The sequence below is a fragment of the Cydia strobilella genome, chromosome 4, assembly GCF_947568885.1.
Source record: "Cydia strobilella chromosome 4, ilCydStro3.1, whole genome shotgun sequence".
Classification (NCBI taxonomy): domain Eukaryota; kingdom Metazoa; phylum Arthropoda; class Insecta; order Lepidoptera; family Tortricidae; genus Cydia; species Cydia strobilella.
The window spans coordinates 11,473,838-11,495,168 of NC_086044.1; the positions used below are offsets into that span (position 1 = coordinate 11,473,838).

Below are 21,331 nucleotides of genomic sequence, written 5' to 3' on the forward strand. Positions count from 1 at the left end.
AGCAATGGGATACCTCTAGATTACAGACAGGTAAACATTATGGCTGCGTACAACCTCGAATTACTTGAAAACCGTGGTTCTATCGTTTTCGTACTTCTCCGAAATGGGTAATATCGACCATTTGTCGTTTACGCTTAGGCAAAGTATGTACTCCGTTATTTCTGGCTATGATTGGTGTCCGTGCGAACTCATTGTGTGAATGTGGGTTGGATGAGGGTAACTTGGACCACATCTTCTTTGCTTGTTCAGGGTGTAGCTATTCACTGTACGATGTATTACCCGAAAATGTTCCACGACCTATATGATTTAGCTCACTACTTTGTCACATGGTTACTAGGCTTACTTCTATACTCATTAAATATTTACAAACGAACAACATTAAACTCTAAATAGCGTCTTATCTTTTATAATCTAATGCGTCTAATTATTTATGTTTTATTCTATACTTCATATTTAATTTATATATCATTTTCTTCTCTTCCACTTCCTTCATGTTGGCACTATTAACGTTCTGTCACCCCACTTCCCGCTTTTCAGCTAATTTTTGTATTCGTCATGTGTTTGTCTGTGATGTTCATAACAATTATTTGTTTTTAGGTTTTCCCAACCACATACATCCTCCCAAGAATACCGAACATTCTCCTCACGCGTGAAAGTAAAAAAACCGACATTGGCAAATTCACCCTGTGCAAAATTGCGGGGAGTAAAAGCCAGATAAGAGAAAAAAAAACAAAAGATCATCTGTCACTGACATGTCATGTTTGAGTGAAGCCGAAGCCGACCGAACTTAATGAACATTATTTTGTATAAATTTGTCGTTTGCTTGTTCAACCATATAATTGAAAACCAGGATTTTCATCCAAAATCTGCATGCAACCATGCCTGGAATTGAAGCTGCTTCAAGTGATGAAGATTATATTATTACAAAAGCCAAAGAAGCTCAGAAGCATAACATACATTCTGCAAAAGCATGGATGCTTACAGCAAAAACACTATTTCCCACAAATTTCAAGATACAGTTTGAGGCTTATCTAATGGAGAAACAATCCGGTAACTTACAGGAAGCAGCAGAGTGTTTCACTTCTTTGATGTTGTCACGTCAAAATCTCCCAGAACTTTTACCAGAAATATCGGCTATCGCTAACGCTCTTAAAACGGCAGAATCTAGTTTTTTGAGTCAAATGTTTGACAAAATATGTCCCGATATACAACTAACAATATTAAAGACTAGTGTAGAGAACAGTGATGACACCATGGAGCACTGTCGGCTGTTGGTTTTATTATTGAAAAAGTTTCCCCAACTTGGAGTTGACAGTCTGGTAAAAACATTAATCAATGCAGATAAATTCTTCAGTGACAATAGGTATGCCAGGCTCCTGGTTGTGGAAACTTTGCCTCTCCTTAGCTCTTTAGAATCCCCCAGATTGTTACAGCGCTTACTGGTCAAAGCTATTGACTTTTACAACTCTTACGTCTATGATGAAACAGAACATGATATATCAGACCCCTGGCTAAGACTCTATGGTGTATTAGATTTACTTGGAAGGCAACTTGGCTGGGATCCTTATCTGATAAATTACAATAATAGCTTAAATAAGGAAGCATATTTTCAAAAGCTACTGACATTAAGAAGTTGCGATGATTGTCGTCAATTGCTGTATTGTGGAACCACTATCTTCTTGAGATCACTTTATGAACAAAAGTCACAAAAAGGAAATCATATTCTTATAGAAGCCCTTGCAGATCCAGACATAACACCACTGAAGCGAAGAAAATCAGAAATAGAAGTTACTGGAGTTTCATCAAATCAGTTCCAAGCTGCAGCTAATTGTTGGGAGTTGCTGCACAGTAATGAGGTGATCTCTCGGGAATTCATGAAGTTAGCTAATCAGTTGCAAATCAAACCTTGGTCCGATGGATTTTCTGAAGAATTGGCACTTTATCAAGGAAGATATGATGAAACAGTTCAGACAGTTCAAGGCAACAATCTTGCTGCTAACATAACAAGAGTTTCTTTTAACTTCTTCCATAAAAAGTATGCAGCATGTGTGGAAAGCATACTGGCAGCCCTGCCACAGCTGCCCTCAATCGAGGGTGCCTTAGAGACAGAGCTGATTGTTGGTGGCACTCACAGACATCTACACTTTTTGCCACTTACTAAAGTAGCCATTATGCACTACTTCTGTACTTTGCTTATAAGAATTCTGCTCAGCACGGGAAACAGTTCAGATCTAACCTATGGCCACATATTAGTATTGATGCAATTTGGATGGCCCCAGGAAGAAGCGATTTTTATGAACATTTTGGATATTATAAAACGAAAGGGTGTATTTCACTATCATTTATTCTCAGCATATATTATACATATAGACATACTGGAGGAGCTGAGTTTTATGTGGAATGATCAGAATAACAGTGTGGCATTGGATATTTTACCAAATTCCCAACAGCATCTAGGACAGAGAAGGATCGGCACCAGGGGTGCAGACAAGGGAGTAAAGGAAGATTTTAAACAGGCCATGAAAGCCCAAGTTGCTAGAAGTAATGAGTCTATCTTAAACTTAATGATACAGTTTATAACATCAGAACGGTCCTACCTACTTCAAGTTTTATGATTTTACTCTACATAAAAAAGGTTTTTTATTGTAAAAAAGTGTGCTTTTATTATAATATATAATTAAAAAGATTTAATTTTAACAGATGTTATTGCTATGTACTTCCTTCATACGTGCCTACAGCCAGCAAAAGATTACGTCTTGTAAAATGCAAACTTGTTATTGGTGAATTTTTTGTAGCAAATGAACGCAACAAAAATTTATCTTCCTTTTTCTCCACTGGGTTATTAGGTGCATCTTCTACAGTCACTTCGTCAGTTATAGCGGCAACATCCCAAAGTTTGATTGTGCAGTCCAAAGACCCTAGAAACATAAAATTTATTTTAGAGAATTTAGTCTTTCAAAATATTAAGTCCCAAGAACTCGCCGCCAAAAAGCCGCTTCCATACAATCGATGTTACGCTCTCATTTTAAACCCCTCGTATGCGGTCTGTCAGATTTGATCATTGATAAAATGTGACCTAGACATTTAAAACAATAGATTTAAATTCCCACGCGCAGATCCGTGTCTTAGCATACGAGGGGTAAAACGACATGAAATTATATATTAACATTTTTTTTATACTACGTCGTTGGCAAGCAAGCATACGGCCCGCCTGATGTTAAGCAGCCACCGTAGCCTATGTACGCCTGCAACTCCAGAGAAGTTACATGAGCGTTGTTGACCCTAACACTCCGCACCCTCGTTGAGCTCTGGCAACCTTACTCACCGGCAGGAACACAACACTATGAGTAGGGTCTAGTGATATTTGGCTGCGGTTTTCTGTAAGGTGGAGGTACTGCCCCAGTTGGGCTCTGCTCTATATCTGGAATGACATCCGGTGTCCTGTGCCCTACCACACAAAGCGAGATGTGACGTGCCCATACCTATCCTTCGGACGTAGTTTAAGAACATACCCGGGTCCGGACTTAGTTTAAGGACATACATGGGTCCACACCAGTCCGGGTCCAGGTAACAATTAACTAAAATGTTCATGCAAAATTTCATGTTAACTTAGCATGTCGTTTTATCGTAACTTCTTCTATTGTATGGCTGTGGCAAGGTTCTCGTGACGTGACTCGTTCTCGCATGTAGGTAAGTGACATTGCTTCAGTGTAAATCTGCCGTGCTAACATCATAATACATGCAGTAATCGCAGTTGAAGTCGTCTTGCTCTCTTTGAATAAGTTCTTTATTTAACCTTTTCGACGCCGTGTCAAACACAAAAGCTGTCACTCAGATGCCACGTCACCGAAGTGTCAAAACTGAAATTGAACTTTATACACATGCACGTAGTATGCATGTTGCTCTGGGGTCTGTGATTAATCCGTCTTTGGCGTTGGACCTGCGGTGCCGATATATACGTAATTGGCGTCCAGAAGGTTAAACGACGTTTTTTATGCAAGTACTGCTCGTACGACAAGCAGGGCAGAAATACCCAATACAGATGTAGTGCATAATTATTTTCCTTCGTATTGTCACGGAAACGTACGAACGTGTCTTGATATTCAGTCAGTCTCGGTACAAAAAGTACTGAGGTTGACTGAAGTAGCATGACAAATACGAACGTTTCCGAGAAAACACGAAGGAAAAGAAAAACAATTATGCACTGCATCTGTATCTATTAAAGCCCTAACAGATGGCGTGGACCGCGATTTTGGTGCGGTCAAAATATCTCTTTCGCTCTCACTTACAATACAAGTCTTACAACTGCGTCCTTAACGGACGTACGGCGGACCACCTACACGAACGAACGTGCGCCGGACGCGTCAAGGTCGCGGTCCGGTGCAGCCGTCTGGAACGGATTTTATATTGAAAACTTGCCTGAGGCTAAAATAGTTCCGTCGCGACTAAAAGCGAGCGCGTGCACGGGCGCGGAGTGCACGGGCGGCAGCGCGGCGGCGGGCGCGCCCGTCGACACGTCCCACACCACCAGCTCGCCGCCACCGCCGCCCGACGCCAGCCAGCGCCCGCAGGTGGAGAACTGCAGCGTGAATACTGCGCACTACAAACATACACATTTGTTACACTGCCGAACCATTCACGAGATGATTTACGCACACAGTACGCTGTCTTGTACACCATTTACTCTCGGTTGCTTCTACACGATGCAAGTAACTGATAGAAGCACTTGTAGGCGACGGCTATTAACGCAACAAGACGGCCTACTGGTCTGGCCTACTACTCTTTACTTCAGTTAAACTAGCAAAAAATTACGCAAGGTAGGGAAAGATAAGATTCGGCCACGGTGTTGGAGCCGTACTGAACTTACCTTATGGCCCGTCATGATTCTGACTTGAGTTCCCGTCAAACAGTCCCACACGCGAACTGTTCGGTCGCTGGAGCCTGTAGCTATGTAATTTGAGTTTGGATGGAATTGCACGCACTGAAAGTAAAAAAAGTTGCAAATTGAAAGGGGATTCAAGCAATGATTGTTTGCTTGTCTTTATTATATGCGATGCGATGTCGAATGCTTGCAACTATATCTTAACCCAATTGTGAACAAGGCGCTCAAGGTGCATTGCTTAGTCAACATCACTCACCGAGCGATCGTCGGCGGCGGCGGCGTTCATTTATATTTTTGGCTTAGCTTTTCGGTAAGGGGTAGTCAAAGGTAGGGGTATGAATGGGCTTGCAGTTCAAACTGGAAAGTCTTTCAATGTGTTAGCCGTGTTTAAGGGACGCCCATTAAAAGGCTTTTATCGCGGAAAGGGTTGTCCGGTCCCTGTACCGAAAAGCGACTAAAATACCCTAAGACCTGTGGCTTTGAAGTTGCAAGTCTTACCGCAAGGCCAATGCTTCTAACATGCACTTAGGGCCTGTTTACACATTGATTGTTAAGTGCGAGTTTATACATTTTCTACTTGCGTTTAGTAGCAAATGTATGAACTTGCACTAAACACTAATCAATGTGTAACAAGACCCTTGTAAGAAAAATCCTTACATCAACGTCTGTGAGATGTCCAGAGAAGATCCTCAGCGGTTGATGATGGTCCGTGGCCCAGAGCCGAGCCGTGCGGTCGTGGCCGCACGACGCGAAGTAGTGCCCGTGCGGGGACCATCTCACGTCCCACACCGGCCACACGTGGCCTCTATATGCCACTAGGCATGTCCAACATTGTAAGGACCATAGTCTCACTAAAACATATATAATATATAAGGGGTCATCCATGACATCACACGTATTTCATGTTTTTTTTTACTCCCCCCCCCCCCCCCCCTTCTCACACCTGTTACCTCTTCACGCTTAAACCGCTGAACCGATTTAATGGGGTTGGCCGGTCGAATTAATTAACAGATGGCGCCAGCTTAGCTTGCCCTGTCAGTCCCTAGAATTGTGTCAATTTTTTGTTTTTTTTTAATGCCCTGGATGCCAGCCCTTTATAGTAGGAGATACGTTATATATGGTCGACCTTCACCCATACGTCTGACGGATGAAACTTATATTTTATGAAAGAAAATATGTTCCTGAACATAAATAAATAGGGTTGCCTAAAGAAATATGGTCAAGGCTATTTTTAATAAATTTTTGAAAATATTTTTTTTTTCATTAAATTTCACCGATTTGTCTGACGAACGGAATAAGTTCCAATGGAAAGTATACAACTTCTACAACATGAATAAATTAGGTTGCCTACGTTTTTCCGGTCACTATTATGAGGTTGCCGTGTTTAAACAGGTGAGTTAAAATCGATAATTGCACCCATCTGTCTGACGCTTGAATTATATATTAAAATAATGGTAATTTTAATGCGAATACAATGGTATAGGGTTGCCTGCAAAAATCCGGTCACAAATAAGGGTTGCCAGGCTTTAAAAAAAATAAGAAGGAAAAATCAATTGCCAAACGCCAATTTAAAAGCCTGGCAACCCTTATTTGTGACCGGATTTTTGCAGGCAACCCTATACCATTGTATTCGCAATAAAATTACCATTATTTTGATATGTAATTCAAGCGTCACACAGATGGGTGCAATTATCGATTTTAACTCATCTGTTTAAACACGGCAACCTCATAATAGTGACCGGAAAAACATAGGCAACCTAATTTATTCATGTTGTAGAAGTTGTACTTTCCATTGGAACTTATTCCGTTCGTCAGACAAATCGGTGAAATTTTAAGAAAAAAAAATATTTTCAAAAATTTATTAAAAATAGCCTTGACCATATTTCTTTAGGCAACCCTATTTATTTATGTTCAGGAACATATTTTCTTTCATAAAATATAAGTTTCATCCGTCAGACGTATGGGTGAAGGTCGACCGTATATAACGTATCTTAGACTATTAAGCCAAATCTCATAGAAAAAGGGGCAAGCTATGATGGCGCCATCTCTGCAAACCTTTGACAGTTGCCAACCCCATTAGAAGGGGAGAAGACAACATTACCAACGAACTACTAAAATCTATGGTTGAACCTCTAAAGCGTCCGCTCCAGGTACTATTTAACAACATCTTATTTAGTTAAGAAATCCCTGTACAATGGTCACAGTCTACAATAACCTTGTTAAATATAAAAGGTGACAGAGGAGACCTAGGGAACTATAGGCCGATAAGTCTAATGTCCAATATATACAAAATATTCTCAAAAATCATATTAAACCGCCTTACGAAGAAATTGGATGAAAACCAACCCAGAGAACAAGCCGGGTTTCATAAAAGATTCTCAACCACAGACCACATACAGGTTGTCACACAGATAGTGGAAAAATCGAATGAATATAGAAGAATTATATATCTATGCTTTATTGACTTTACGAAAGCATTTGATTCATTAGAATATGTCGCAACCTGGGAAGCACTAGCCCAACAAGGAATAAAAGAGCATTATATAGAACTACTGTATAATATGTACGCAAACCTCACAGCAAAGATTAAACTAGAACGGGAAGGAAGAGTTTTCCCTATTAAAAGAGGTGTTCGTCAAGGCGATCCGATATCCCCGAAAATATTTTGTTCAGTGCTGGAGATGATCTTTAGAAATCTTAACTGGGAATCTCAAAGGACTAAAAATTGATGGAGAATACCTAAACAACTTACGTTTCGCGGATGATGTTGTAATTTAGCGGAAAACCCTGACCAACTAGAAGAAATGATACAAGACGTAGTGAACGAAAGTAAATAAGTAGGCTTATCAATAAACACCTCAAAAACAAAAATTATGTCTAATGGTCCAAAGAGAATGATCTACGTAGATAACAAGGAAATAGAATATGTTAAAGATTATATAAGTCCAGTATAATAATGCTTTCAGGGCGCTGCTGGGGTTGTCACGTTTCTGCAGTGCATCGACCATGTTCGCGGAAGCACGCGTAGACAGTTTCAATGCTCTGCTGCGGAAAAAGATGGCATCGCTTCTGAACAGAATACGTGACAGCCCAAACAGCCTCCTGAAGACAATAGCTGTAATGAATGAGTGCTCAATAATGCAACACTTAATTAAAAATACGTTGTCATTAGTGAGGTACGAATACTAACATAGTTTTTAGGTTTAGTTTGTAGATTACTAACAAAAATGGATCTTGTTATCTAAATAAATAAACGTTTTATTATTATGTGTATCTCCGTTTTAAAACTCTCGGGTCTTTCGATCCCGGTCATTTATAAGGCGTGCGTGGGGATATAGATCCAACACGTAGAGGCCGTTTGGAGAGATTTGATGTCATGTAGAACGCCTGCTGGAACCCATTCATGGGTACATCAATAGATACCCGTGAACCGGTTTCAGCAGGCATTGGAAGCTATTGTAGAGAATATGGACAGAGTACTGGTCTATGGTTTAAGTTTGGGTGGAAAAAAGACTGGGCTATTGCAAAGAAGTCTGGACACCTGCTATAACATTGCTTGCACAAGTTATCGAGGCAGGCGGTGACTCGCCACTCGTTAGATGGGCACCTGATGCGCCATCGTAAAGACGGCCAGGCGCAACACCGGCGTGAGCGGCTCAGGGGTGTCGAGAGGAGTGCTGCGCTTTCTCCGAAGTTACTCGCGGCGTTATGCCCTTTAACACTTCCACCCCTGGAGCATATAGCTCTTACGACTCCCCTCTGGACATCCAATGAAGGCAAGCCAGAGTTGAGAGTCCTGCGGGTCCCCTTGGGGTCCACTCCGACCGACGAAGACACGCCGGAGACGGAGACCCTGACCGACTCTCTGGAGCACTCGGGTCCGTGGGGTCGTCACTCCCCAACAGCTCGCCACAAGCTGCCCTGCGGGCTTATTATTATTATTATTATATATATATATTTAGGCCAGCTGATTTCTTTTGAAGAACAGACTGATAAAAACATAAAACGTAGAATTGCCCTGTCATGGGGAAAGTACTGAAGCTTACGGGAAATTATGAAAAATAAGGACATATCTATAAATACAAAAAGAAAATTATATGAAATTGCAATTCTGCCTTGCCTAACATATGGCTGCTAGACATGGGCTCTACGTCAAGAACATGAAACAAAACTAGCTATAGAACAGAGAAAGATGGAACGTAGTATGCTAGGAATTAGAATATCAGATCGAGTAAAAAACGATAATATAAGAAAGAAAACTAAAGTAACTGACATCATAGAGAGAATACGAAGATTGAAATGGAAGTGGACTGGACATATTAGTAGAATAAACGACAATAGATGGACAAGGAAAATCATAGAATGGACCCCACCAAAAGAAAAGGGAACACGAAAGTATGGTCACCCAAAGACACGATGGGCAGACATATTTAGAAAACGTTGTGGAACAGTATGGAGAAGATTAGCTCAAGATAGAGACACATGGAGAACACTGGGGAAGGTCACGCCAAAGAGGCGACTTCCATAATTAATGAAGAATAATTGTTTTAAGAAGAATTGTTTTAAGTAAGAATATGACATCGAGCTCCTATACAACTTGCGATACAGAGATAAATACTCCTCTGAGCCCTACTACTACCTGCGATACAGACATACCAGACCCCCCTTCTACATGCGCTGAAGGCACATTGAGTACACCTCCGAGCCCCTCTAAAATTGGCGCTCTAGCTAACAGCACGTTGAATATGCCATCGAGCCCCTCTACAACTTGCGATACAGAGAAAAATACTCCTCCGAGCTCTTCTACTACCTGCAATGCAGACATACCAGAAATGGATCCCCGTTCTACATGCGCTGAAGGCACATTGAATACGCCTCCGAGCCCCTCTAAAATTGGAGCTCTAGACACTGCTTGCGCTAACAGGGCGTTGAATATGCCATCGAGCCCCACTGCAAACGCCTTATTACCTATTATCCCAAATACGGGTAATATTAATCCTACAGGAAATTGCTCCACTCCAAAGGCTCATCCCACATCTTCTAGTGAAAAAGAAAATATTCACGCTATGAATATCCAAACCGAGCAAAATGAAACCACATCACATGAGCCGATAGACGAAACACCAAAGGCGGAATCTAGTAACCTGGATATACCTGATGACGATGTCCCGGAAAACTGCTCTACTCCGAATTCACACACTGAAAACAATTCACAACCGGCATCTTCTGAAGGAAAACCGAGCACTTGTGTAATGCCAACATCTTCCGATGAAAAGAAAATAACCCACCGGAAAAAAAAATTCACCATCAATGACTCAATAGAAAACTCTAGTAGTTCATTCTCGTCTGAAATACTAGAATCTGAGGACAATGAATCGTGTGACGAGGAAAACTCTAGCATGCGAGCTGGCTCTAGACTAAATAGAAGTTGTCCTGTAGTAGCTATAAATAGTCCGTTCATGATTGAATCTCTGCAAACTAAACTCTCCCTGCTGCAAGAAAAATATGACTCTGCTGAAAATGAAATTGAGACTCTACTATCGGAGAACCACTGTTTAAAAAAAAAACTAAAGGAGTATGAATTAAAAATAAAAAATCTGACAACAATGTGCACATCTCCAGGAACTATGACGCCATCGCCAAAAGCTGCGAGTGCAAAAAAGTCATCCAAGAAGAAGAGGAAAAAGGCTAATAGATCCAGAGTCGACGAAACACAATCAGAAGAAAATAAACAAATGGGTGATGAGGCCAGCAAGGCACGTAACTTGACAGCATCGTTTATGAATCCTGTCACTCCTGCTAGATCGAGTATATGCATCATTAGTAGTGACTATACAAGAATGTTGACTAAAGCTGAGCGAACCTTTGACAATATGAGTCTATGTCACTATCGGGTACCCGGGGGAGGCACTCATCAACTTTTACAAGGACTCGAAATAAAACTGAAAGATTTCACTCATAAGGACTTCTGTGTGATTTTTATTGGAGAAAAGGACTTTAGAACCTCAACTAATTATCATAAACTAATTATATTTATAAGAGAACAGATTCAACTAGTTCAACATACTAATATTATCATTTGTTCACCTACCTTTATACTACATAATTATGCAAACCTTTGTAACAAGAGAATTGAAATATTCAACAACTTGCTGTATCTTGATAACCAGACATATGGGTATGCCTATTTATTAGATTCTAATTTAAATTTAACATATTCTAATTACATGTTTTCAGCTGGATTTGGGACAATAAACAGTCGAGGTCTTGACATTATATTTAAGGATCTAGAGTATTTGATAAAGTCAATAGACATGCTTACCATCGAGAATAGTGTAGAGCAACATGTTTGCGAAAAAAGCGTAGAACGTGATTTTTTTCGTGAAGACTAATAATAATGTTACTATTATGCACCAAAATATACAGGGTGTTCTAAGTAAATTAGATATTATTGAGGCTACCCTAATGGAACTAAAGAAGAATGATAAGGAGGTGGACGTTCTCTGCTTTAGCGAAACCTTCATTCGAAAAGGAAATGAAGACAATTTGAAACTCAGTAATTTTAAATTAGCTAGCTCCTTTTCCCGTAAGAATAAAAATAGAGGGGGATCTTGCATACTAGTAAAGCATGACATAAAATTCAAGCCCTTACAGATTTGTGCTGACCTTAGTATTCCAACAGTTTTTGAATGTAGTGGAATTGAAATTCCTGGCCATAAACTCATAATAGTAAACATTTATCGTGTTCCTAAACATAGTAATAAAGAACAGTTCCTGCTTCACCTTGAGGCGCTTTTGCATCACTTTGGTCTGAAGAAATCGAGACATAAAGTCGTGTTATGTGGGGACTGGAACTATAATATTCTAAAAATAGATAATAGCATATCTAAAGTTATTAAACTACTCAACAATTATAATTACCAAATGCACATTACCTGTCCAACACGAGGGGAATCTTGCCTCGATCAAATAGCCAGTAATATAAAGAAAATAACACCTGAAGTCCTTCCACTCGCTCTTTCAGACCATGAAACAGCCCAATTCGTTACGTTTCCTGTAAAAACAGTTCTAAAGGCCACACCATACTACATAACAAAGAGAGATTACAGTCATGAAAATTTGCTTAAATTCCAAAACTGCGTAGCGGCGTTATCTTTCTCTGATGTACTCAACACAGAGGAAGCTAATGCGGCATTCGAAATATTTCACGAAATACTGTGCCTATTTAATGAATTATGCTTCCCATATATTCGCATAAAAGTTAATCACCAACTCAACAACAACAAATGGTTGACAAAAGGATTACGACGAGCATGTACAAATAAAAGAACACTATATTTGAAGTATAGACAAGAAATATTAAATAAGTCTAAGAATAAACTTAAATACACCAGATATACTATACTTTTGAGAAAATGTATTAATAGAGCGAAACAGTTACATAATATGAGAGCGATCGCACAGGCCAAAAATAAATCGAGAGCTACTTGGCAAATCATTAATGGTCCAACTCACACACAACCTAACACCATAAATAGTATTACTACTGATCAAACCACATACTCTGATCCCACCACAATAGCTACACTTTTTAACGACTTCTACATAAACCTAACAAAACAAACTAATGATACTCAAATAGGCAACCATTCATTAGTACCCTTTAATCCAAAAACGATATTTCTTAATCCGTGTAATGAAAAAGAAATTTTTAAACTTGTTATGTCCTTAAAAAATAGTCATGCAGTGGGTGTGGACGGGATAAGTACTAAAGTCATAAAACTCTGTGCAAAATATATCAGCAAACCTTTGGCACATATAATAAATCTATCCTTTAAACAAGGCATTTTTCCTAAAGATCTTAAATTATCAATAGTTAAACCGATATACAAAAAAGATGATAAAACACAGATGAATAACTATCGGCCCATCACCTTAACGCCGATTCTCTCCAAAGTTATAGAGAAAGCCATGCATAGTCGCTTATCATCTTTTCTAAACTGCGTTTTAAACATAAATCAATATGGCTTTCGTAAGGGTAGCTCAACAACGCTAGCATGCTTTAACCTTATAAAACTAGTGACAGATTCAATAAATTGCAAAATGCCCGTAGCAGCTATATTCCTAGATTTAAGCAAGGCATTTGATTTTGTCCATCATTCGATCCTTTTAAAAAAATTAGAGAGCTATGGCATTAGAGGGAATGCCTACAGTTGGATTAATAGCTACCTTTCAGATCGCAAGCAATGTACAGAAATACAAACTATTGAAAATGGAGAACTTATAACTAAGCGATCACAGTACAGCCACAACAGCTGTGGCGTACCCCAGGGGAGTATTTTAGGGCCCTTATTCTTTATTTTGTATATTAACGACTTGCCACTGCATATAAAACAAAATTGCATAATGTATGCTGATGACACTACTCTAATAATAAAATCAGATAACATAAATAATTTTAACAATGACATTAATAAAACTCTTGAAGATATAATTGACTGGCTACATATCAATAAATTAAAAATAAACATTGACAAGACAAACGTTATGCAATTTAGGACATATAAAAATACTGACATTGATCTGAATGTAAATTATAATAATTACCAATTAGAAGAAGTAGAAACAACCAGATTTCTCGGTATAATTATTGACAAATTTTGCAGCTGGAAAGCTCATATTGCCTATGTATGTGAAAGGCTGGACAAGTTTGTTTTTGCACTAAGAAAATTAAGCAGAACCTCATCTAGAGACTTGGCACTAACTGCTTATCATGGTTATGTGTCATCTCTACTTAGCTACGGTTTGATTATTTGGGGGAACTCCGTAGATATCAATGACGCTTTTCTGGTACAAAAGAAATGTGTACGAGCCGTGTGCAACACTCACTACTTAGAACCATGTAGGCCCTTATTTAAGGAAATAAAAGTTTTGCCACTTCCATGCTTGTACATTAAACAAATGTGCATGTTTGTAAGAGAACACCCTGAATTTTTTGAAAAACAGAGTACCTTCTATCCAAGATCCACTAGAAATAAAGACAAATTATTCTTGCCAAGATCTAGAGTCAGGTTTCACAAAAACAACTCGTTCTGTATGGCTATCCAAATTTATAACCAGCTGCCTAAATGTATCCTGGAATGTCCTACACATCGCTTCAAGAAAACACTTACGGAATGGCTACTAGACAGATGCTTTTACTCAGTAAAGGACTATTTAGCAAATAACCCTAATATCTAGTTGCTAAGATTCCAACTAACTTTAATTTCTGACATAAGTTACTCTGATTTAATACTATAAAAATGTTAGATACAGTTTTGACCATGTTTTGACTATGAAATTTATTTATTGTGTAATATTTTGACATTATATTTCTGTGATATTTTGGTGGTAGTGTATACATTGTTAGTCTCTAATTGTACATGTAAATAAATATTGTAAATATTGCATGCCTTCTGTTTGGTAGAACATAAGACACGCTTCTTTTAAATGTTTATCTACTTATGTAATACTATGTTCTTGCAATAAATAATTGATTGATTGATTGATTAATTGATTGATTGATTGATTTAAGTATTTAAAATGTATTAGTAATTATTAAACTTATACTAATATTAATATGATATATTTCATACCTTGTTGTAATAGTGAAAATGGCTTTAATTTTAAAAGCATGTGATAAAAATAGATAATAAAATTGAAATAGAATGTTAAATTAAATCTTTATATTTTATAAATAATACCTACTACTAGTCACTTACCTATGTTATACAATTCTATATTCTAAATACAATACAATATTTTATTTTGTTTTATTATTCAAATTAGTTACACAGCATTACAGTATTACTACCAAGGCACTGTGAAATACAAAACAAATAAAAATACAAATACAAAGATACAATACCCTACGAGAAAACACAAAAAATTAAGCATTTAAGATTTAGAATATGTGCAACTAGAATCTTTATGCATGCAAAGGAAATATATATAAAAAAAATGTACTTAATTATGGTGGAATAAAGGCTATTTTTATTTATTTTATTTTATTTAACCCCATTAAAATTTGGTATATAGATAGTTTGAGTCCCGGAGAAGGACATAGGGTAGTTTTCCAGAAGTCACCCTTTAAGGGGTGAAAAGGGGGGGGGTGGAAGTATGTATGGGGAATCGATAAAAAGCAGATTGGATGAAAAATAAGTTACCCAAATTACTAACTCCACGCAGACGAAGTCGCGGACAAAAGCAAGTCATGAATAAAAACGATATATCATTGCAAAAATTAATTTCTTCTCTGTACACCGAATATAAAAAAAATCAAAACAATTTTCGGTTATAGGTGGTTAATGTGAAGTCACAAAGCCTGTTTTTTTTTATGAAAGTGATCTAGAAGAAATCTAGAAGTGAAGTACTATTAGCATTATGATTGTAAATATTGTAATGTCTAAAAAAATACCTGTTGCATCTTCTGAGCAGGATAACAGCAAATTCTTAAATGGGTCAAATGAAACTTTGTAGACTGGTCCTGAATGCCCGAATAGCGTACGACAAGCATCTCTATCTCTTTCCTCCATCATTCGTACAAGAACATCTCCTGTTGAAAATACAAAAAAAAAGAATAACTTATTTTACTAAATATAGCGAAAGAGTGATTGCAGCTACAGGGTGGCAAAGCAGTCAAAATGTCACGGGTCACTGGCATGAGAGGGTCCCCAATTTGACCGAGAGGGCGTAAGTAGTAAGCACAGGCCTCAGATTGATGGACATATTGGAGGTTTATTACTTTTTTTACACAAAATATTAATATGATAGAAAATTGACATATAATTAGATAATATAGACAGTTCAGCTGAGACTGGTACCCATTGCCTATACCACAAACAGACCTAGATGTAGTTTACTGTTTCAATTTTCTTTTTTTTTCTTTCTTTCTGTGCATGTTTTCTATAATGTTTTTTGTGAAATTTAAGTGTATTGTGTTTTTTTGGTTGTCTCTTGTGCAATGTTTTTTTATATTTTTTTCTTTCTGGTATAAGCAATAAAACATATATAGATATATATATTTTTTTCATACCAGGGATCGAATACCGGTATATTTTTCATACAAATTAACCGGTATTCAATTTCTTGGGTTGTGTATATTTTTCCATTTCATTTAGGTGATCTGATAACTCATTGTCCTTACCTAAATACCATTCTACAATATCAAAGACATATTTCAAATATATATATACATATATATAATATTTGTTCCTGAGTCATGGATGTTTTGTATGTATTTTATATATATCGTTGTCTGAGTAGCCTAACACAAGCCTCCTTGGGACTTTGTCAATCTGTGTAAAAATGTCCTGTAATATAAATATTAAAAAAATGCTACGTGATATTTTGATTTCTAGTTATATTACAATCCCTGGTTCATATATAACCTTGACTAAATACATAGATATTCTCTATTCTAGATTTTATCAGCATCTTCTAAGGTCAACTAAGGAGGTGATGTGATATGTGAGGGTTGGGAGATTGTAATTGTATGAGAATGTGATTAACTATTCCTACGCGGACGAAATTTCTAATTAGTAGTTTACTATTATTATGTTAAGGTAGAAAATCGAATGAATACCACAGGAAATAATTGCACTGTACCTGCTTCTCTATCAATGTCTTGCAGTTTTTCAGCAGATTTCATTCCACGTAATCTTACAGGTGTCAAAGTCCATACCTGTTGAACAAAATAATTGGATATTGAAGGGATTTTTAAGTTATGAGGACTGAAATCATACTTCGGGAATATGATGCTCTTTAAAGTCTTTAATGTAATTTAATGATCATGTTCTCAGAATTTCATTATCATTATCACCAAGCGCGTTGAATGATGGTCCCTATGACAGTTCATTTTTATATGAACTATTAGCTGCCACATAAAATGTTTGTAGGCATTATTTGGAAGTTTAGCAGTTTAAGAAATAACATTACGATAAAAACCTATTATTTAAATTAAGGCCAACCAAAAGAGATTTTAAAGAACTGTAGTAATCATTTATTGGATAATATTAATAATACAAAAATTAAAAAATTAAAAACCAATAATATACGCAATTATAATATACTCTTGGTATAACTCGGCGCGTTTTTTAAAATGGGCCATATTTTTATATGCATATGTGGCAATCTGTAATATTCAAGTCAATATACCAAGGTCCTTGAAGTAGGTCCTTATGGAGGTATCTTGAGACAGCTGCATCATCACAGCTACCACTACCACTACTGGACCATAATTTGACGCGAGAGGTAAATTAAATTAGAAATACCAACTTTGATAGTAGAGTTGTTAAAGCCGACAGCCAACAGAGTAGAGTCATCACAGATATCTGCACAGATAGCGGTGTGACCGCTGTTCAGCAGAGTATAGAAGCAGATGGAGGGAAGACTCTCTGGTCCCAATTGCACACGTTTCGCTGCCTCTCTAAGAGCCTTTCCTTTTTCAATTTTATCCATTTCTTTTCTGCGAATAATGAAAAAAGTCGGTTTAAGAATTATGCTCAAAATTCTTATTGTATTGAAAGTTAGCAACCTCCTAGCATAGTCGGTAGCGACCCTGCCTATGAAGCTAGAGGCCCCTGGCATTTGTTTATCACGAATATTTGTTCCTGGATATGTGTGATTTCTATTTGATCTTACTGTAAACTGAAAATCCCCTGACTGAACTGAAACTGGCCGGCGGTGACCAGGTGGTTTAGTGGTCACGGTCAGGATATTAACCGCGTAAGCTGAAGACGCGGGTTCGATTCCCGCCTCGGCCACCGGTGGACTTGGTTGGTCACATTTTCTTTTGTGTATGATATCTATTTCGGTTTATAATTTAAATATAGTTCCTTAGTTTTATCTTACTGTGTTAGTAGCATCTCTGTAAGATTGTCCATTATTTATTTATTTATTTTTGACAATTATGACTTTGTTTTTTTTATTTAAACTTTATTGCACGGTAAAATTGTACAAAAGGCGAACTTAATGCCAGAAGGCATTCACTACTTTAATATAATTAGAGATGCATTTACTTCAATAAATATTTCTTAACTTAACGTGCCTTTGTCAACTAACATGGATTAACTCTGTATCAAACAGAAATATTACATGTTCAATATCCAACTTACAACTCTGGCAGAGGGATTCTGTCATTTGGAGGTGCATTAGGATCAGATTTCGGTTTCTTCATGAAAATGTTGTCTTTTTTAGCTTTTTTCTTCTTTGGCTTATCTGGAGTTTCCTCAGTTTCCTCTTCATCTTCAGTGGGTACGGGAAACAGTTGTATATCTGGCTCCTTCAATAGTCCATAGTACACTTTTGTGCGATTCTCTGCAATTATAACAAAGTAAATAGGTATACACATATAAACTTATATTAAAATTTGGGTATGACATCTGTTCTCAAATATGAATTTTTATAGATGATATTAGGGGGCAGAATGGAGGTTCAGTACAGGAATATTAATGGGGAGAGGTGCTGAGGCTTGTAATAAATGAAAGTCAAACCACTTCTCGGTGCTTCTCCAAGTATGCTCCCAATGCTAGTCCGGATCTGAGCCAGAGTCCGGCCTGGGCCATCGTGGATGTCAATGTGGATGTGGTTATTGATAATGTTTATGATGACTGTAGAACTCTTTTGTTCATGCAGATAGCGCTTCAGTTGAGATGATGCATCTCTTGACATTTGCACTACAAATTTGTTGGTGCTAAAATAAAATATTATATTAAGAATTTAAAGTCAAATTTTACCAAACAAAAACAATTATCACAATCATATGGAACAGTCTTGGTATCATAAATTGGAGTTATTATTTCAACGCAGGAAATGTACAAAATTACATTAAAATAAAACCCTCAACGAGGAGGACCAATGATATAGTTAAGATCACAGAATCATTGGATGAAGGCGGCGTAAACCAGTCATCGATGAAATCAGTCCATGGAGGTGGTATATGTCTAAAAGTGAATATCTTTCTTTTAGCTATGTTGACATACAAAATAAGTTAACTGTTTCTCTTACTACCACAACTGTTTTAGATAAAAAGATATTTCAAATGCTTTCAGAGTGAACATTACCTATAGATCTCTGCCAGTTCATTGCCCTTTATTTGTTCCTTGCTTTTAACAATTGATATTTTTTTCAAATCTTCTTGATAGTACTCTTCCTGTTCTGGACCAAATTTCTCCATGAAGTTGATGGCATGTTCATTGTGGTCATACAATATGAGCACCATGTACATGTGCACAAACACTGGGTACAGAAGTGTTGAGAGCTCATGCTGTAATGCAATGTACATCAGGGTATAATATAAATAAATGATAAGTGAAGACAATTAACCCATTAGCTCCTATTGTATGCGCTTGGGACTTGAAAGTATCAGAAAAATTAGAGATTCCCAAAAGTTGGTATAGGCGCTAATGGGTTAAGTATAGAACCATGTAAGTATTTAAAGTAACAAAAATTTTGTTAAATAAGGATAAGTTGGGGCAACAAACTTGTTTAACTTACCACAAATGCTACTCATAAAATACTTTTATAGTCTGTGCGGAAAGAGAAGAGTTGTGGAATGTATGGATGTACAGAATGTAATTATGTTATTTAAAAGTGCAACATGTCATAATATAATAAAGAAAAAAATTGAAAGGTGGCCAGGTATGAAATCTGTATGACCAGAATTATCAGAAATAAATGAATCTAGGTGATCACAGTGTATAAATTTGTCACTACAATCAGGTATCAAATGGTAAATCTAATCATTCAGTCGCTTAGGAGTCCCACTTAGAGGATTGTAGGGAATATAACGAGTATTATACTTACCAATATAAATATATGTGCAATAATATGTCCCTATTAAAAATGTTACGAGTGTACCTTGTAAACATCTAAAGAAGTTTCGACAAACTTTTTCAAGCTGTCGTAAGCGAATTCATAACTGTATGGATCACTCTCTGTATGATGTGAAGTCAAAATGTTAGCAAGCTCTACTTCAGGTAAATCCAAGTTTTCTATTACGGCATCTCCCAAACTTGCTTCTTTCCTAAGTATTTCTTCAGTACCCTGTAAAATAATACATTCAAATTAGAAGTACAAAAATGCATACCGCAATAAAAACAACAGGTATTTTTGATGAAATAAAACTATGAAAACGGATTCGAAACGTCGGGATGTATTATAAATTCAATATACGCGATATAATCCGTTTTCATAGTTTTATTTCATGAGTAACTATCGCGGTAACCGAAGACAATATTAACAGGTATTTTTGTAAAGTTTACCTTAAGGTTATATTTTCTCAGCAGTTGCAATACCGCCAGAAGTGGCGTCGACTTCTCTCCCATTCTTCGCACCTTAATTCACAATTAATATACTAAATTTCACCATTTAATTACAATTTACAATAGGAATAATGCAAGTAGGACACACAAAGTGTCAGACCATGCACAGTTTTTTTATTTATTTTTATGGCCTGGTTTTTTTTTTTAATGGCATCGCGCTCCTGGCGCATTCAGCCAAACGAAACGAGTAAAACGGGGAAACGGAATGAGGGCTATCGTTTTTTTGCTCACCAGTTGGCGCCTCTGTTGATGGTGGTCCAAAAGACTAAAGAACAGCTGTCAGTCATTGAAGTGACAAGTGACTTTTGACATTTCGAACTATGGAAAGGACATTGGATCGGTGGCTTCCGGTTCGAGCGCCATCTTGATAGTTAGCATCGTGATTAATTACTTTGTTTTTTGCTTATTAATATTGTTTAAAGTGTAATATCGATAGCTTATTATACAGTAAACTAATGTGGTAGTGTGCAGTGAATGGAGAATTAATTTTGAAGCGCGTTTAACCACCATCTTGGAGTCAACGGCCGGTAGTCCACGTGCTTCTTGTAAAGTCTAGCTATCGATTTACAAGAGCTAACAAATCACCGTACACTGTCTTGTACAACCGTACAATTTTTGTCGTTTGTAAACCTCTCAATACCTTGATACTGGCGAAATAGTCCCACTGGGCTGAAGCCATAATTTTAAAAGAAGAAGAACATTGGATCGGTCATAAGGGGTGGGGCGAAATGACCGAACGGGATAGTCTTATGTATTTTCAGTAGTAGTGACAGAGAGCAATATATTACTTTTTGTCTTTGTCATAGTTTCACTTTTCCACCGCTGCCACAACCGAAATTGTGGCAAACAAATAAGTACGTGACATGTCATGCTTGTTCGTTGCTTGTTTAATTATTATTGTTTTCTATGAAATTGTGCTTTCTCTTGTGATGGTTAGCGTTTTGAATTGATAAAATAATGGTGAATTGTTCTGTAATCGGCTGTAATAGCCGCTCTGAGCAAAAATATGAGAGCATAACCTTTCACACGTAAGTACGGTATTTTACACCTTTCTCTTAACGCAATATGTGAGAATAACATCGTAAAA

The 21,331-nt window shown here is 37.3% G+C and overlaps 2 protein-coding genes across 3 annotated transcripts; one reads left to right on the forward strand and one right to left on the reverse strand.

Moving 5' to 3' along the window:
- Nucleotides 1-738: 738 nt before the first annotated feature.
- On the forward strand, nt 739-2,701 carry LOC134740621 (integrator complex subunit 10). Its single transcript, XM_063673153.1, has one exon. The coding sequence runs from the start codon at nt 879-881 to the stop codon at nt 2,613-2,615; it is 1,737 nt and encodes a 578-aa protein (XP_063529223.1). The 5' UTR covers nt 739-878; the 3' UTR covers nt 2,616-2,701.
- On the reverse strand, nt 2,327-20,393 carry LOC134740619 (transcription initiation factor TFIID subunit 5). Of its 2 annotated transcripts, XM_063673151.1 has the most exons (12): nt 20,185-20,393; nt 19,781-19,966; nt 18,985-19,187; nt 18,415-18,614; nt 18,037-18,238; nt 17,198-17,387; nt 16,529-16,604; nt 15,339-15,476; nt 5,540-5,733; nt 4,868-4,981; nt 4,420-4,600; nt 2,327-2,918 (listed from the first exon to the last, which is right to left on the reverse strand). In XM_063673151.1, the coding sequence occupies exons 1-12, from the start codon at nt 20,245-20,247 to the stop codon at nt 2,710-2,712; spliced, it is 1,956 nt and encodes a 651-aa protein (XP_063529221.1). In that variant the 5' UTR covers nt 20,248-20,393; the 3' UTR covers nt 2,327-2,709. The 2 variants fall into 2 exon arrangements, with proteins under 2 accessions (XP_063529221.1, XP_063529222.1); XM_063673152.1 differs by lacking the exon at nt 4,420-4,600 and having other exon boundaries at nt 2,737-2,918; nt 20,185-20,387.
- Between the last annotated feature and the right edge of the window lie 938 nt (nt 20,394-21,331).

What these genes read in the sequence shown, in the direction of transcription:
- LOC134740621 (XM_063673153.1), top strand. Translation starts at nt 879, where the DNA reads ATGCCTGGAATTGAAGCTGCTTCAAGTGATGAAGATTATATTATTACA.
- LOC134740619 (XM_063673151.1), bottom strand. Translation starts at nt 20,247, where the DNA reads ATGGGAGAGAAGTCGACGCCACTTCTGGCGGTATTGCAACTGCTGAGA. An exon ending in CTGCTCAGAAGATGCAACAG is followed by an intron (nt 5,734 to 15,338) that starts GTATTTTTTTAG and finishes TATATGTTTTAG; the next exon opens with TGAGACTATGGTCCTTACAA. An exon ending in CGGAACTATTTTAGCCTCAG is followed by an intron (nt 2,919 to 4,419) that starts GCAAGTTTTCAA and finishes TTATGTTTCTAG; the next exon opens with GGTCTTTGGACTGCACAATC.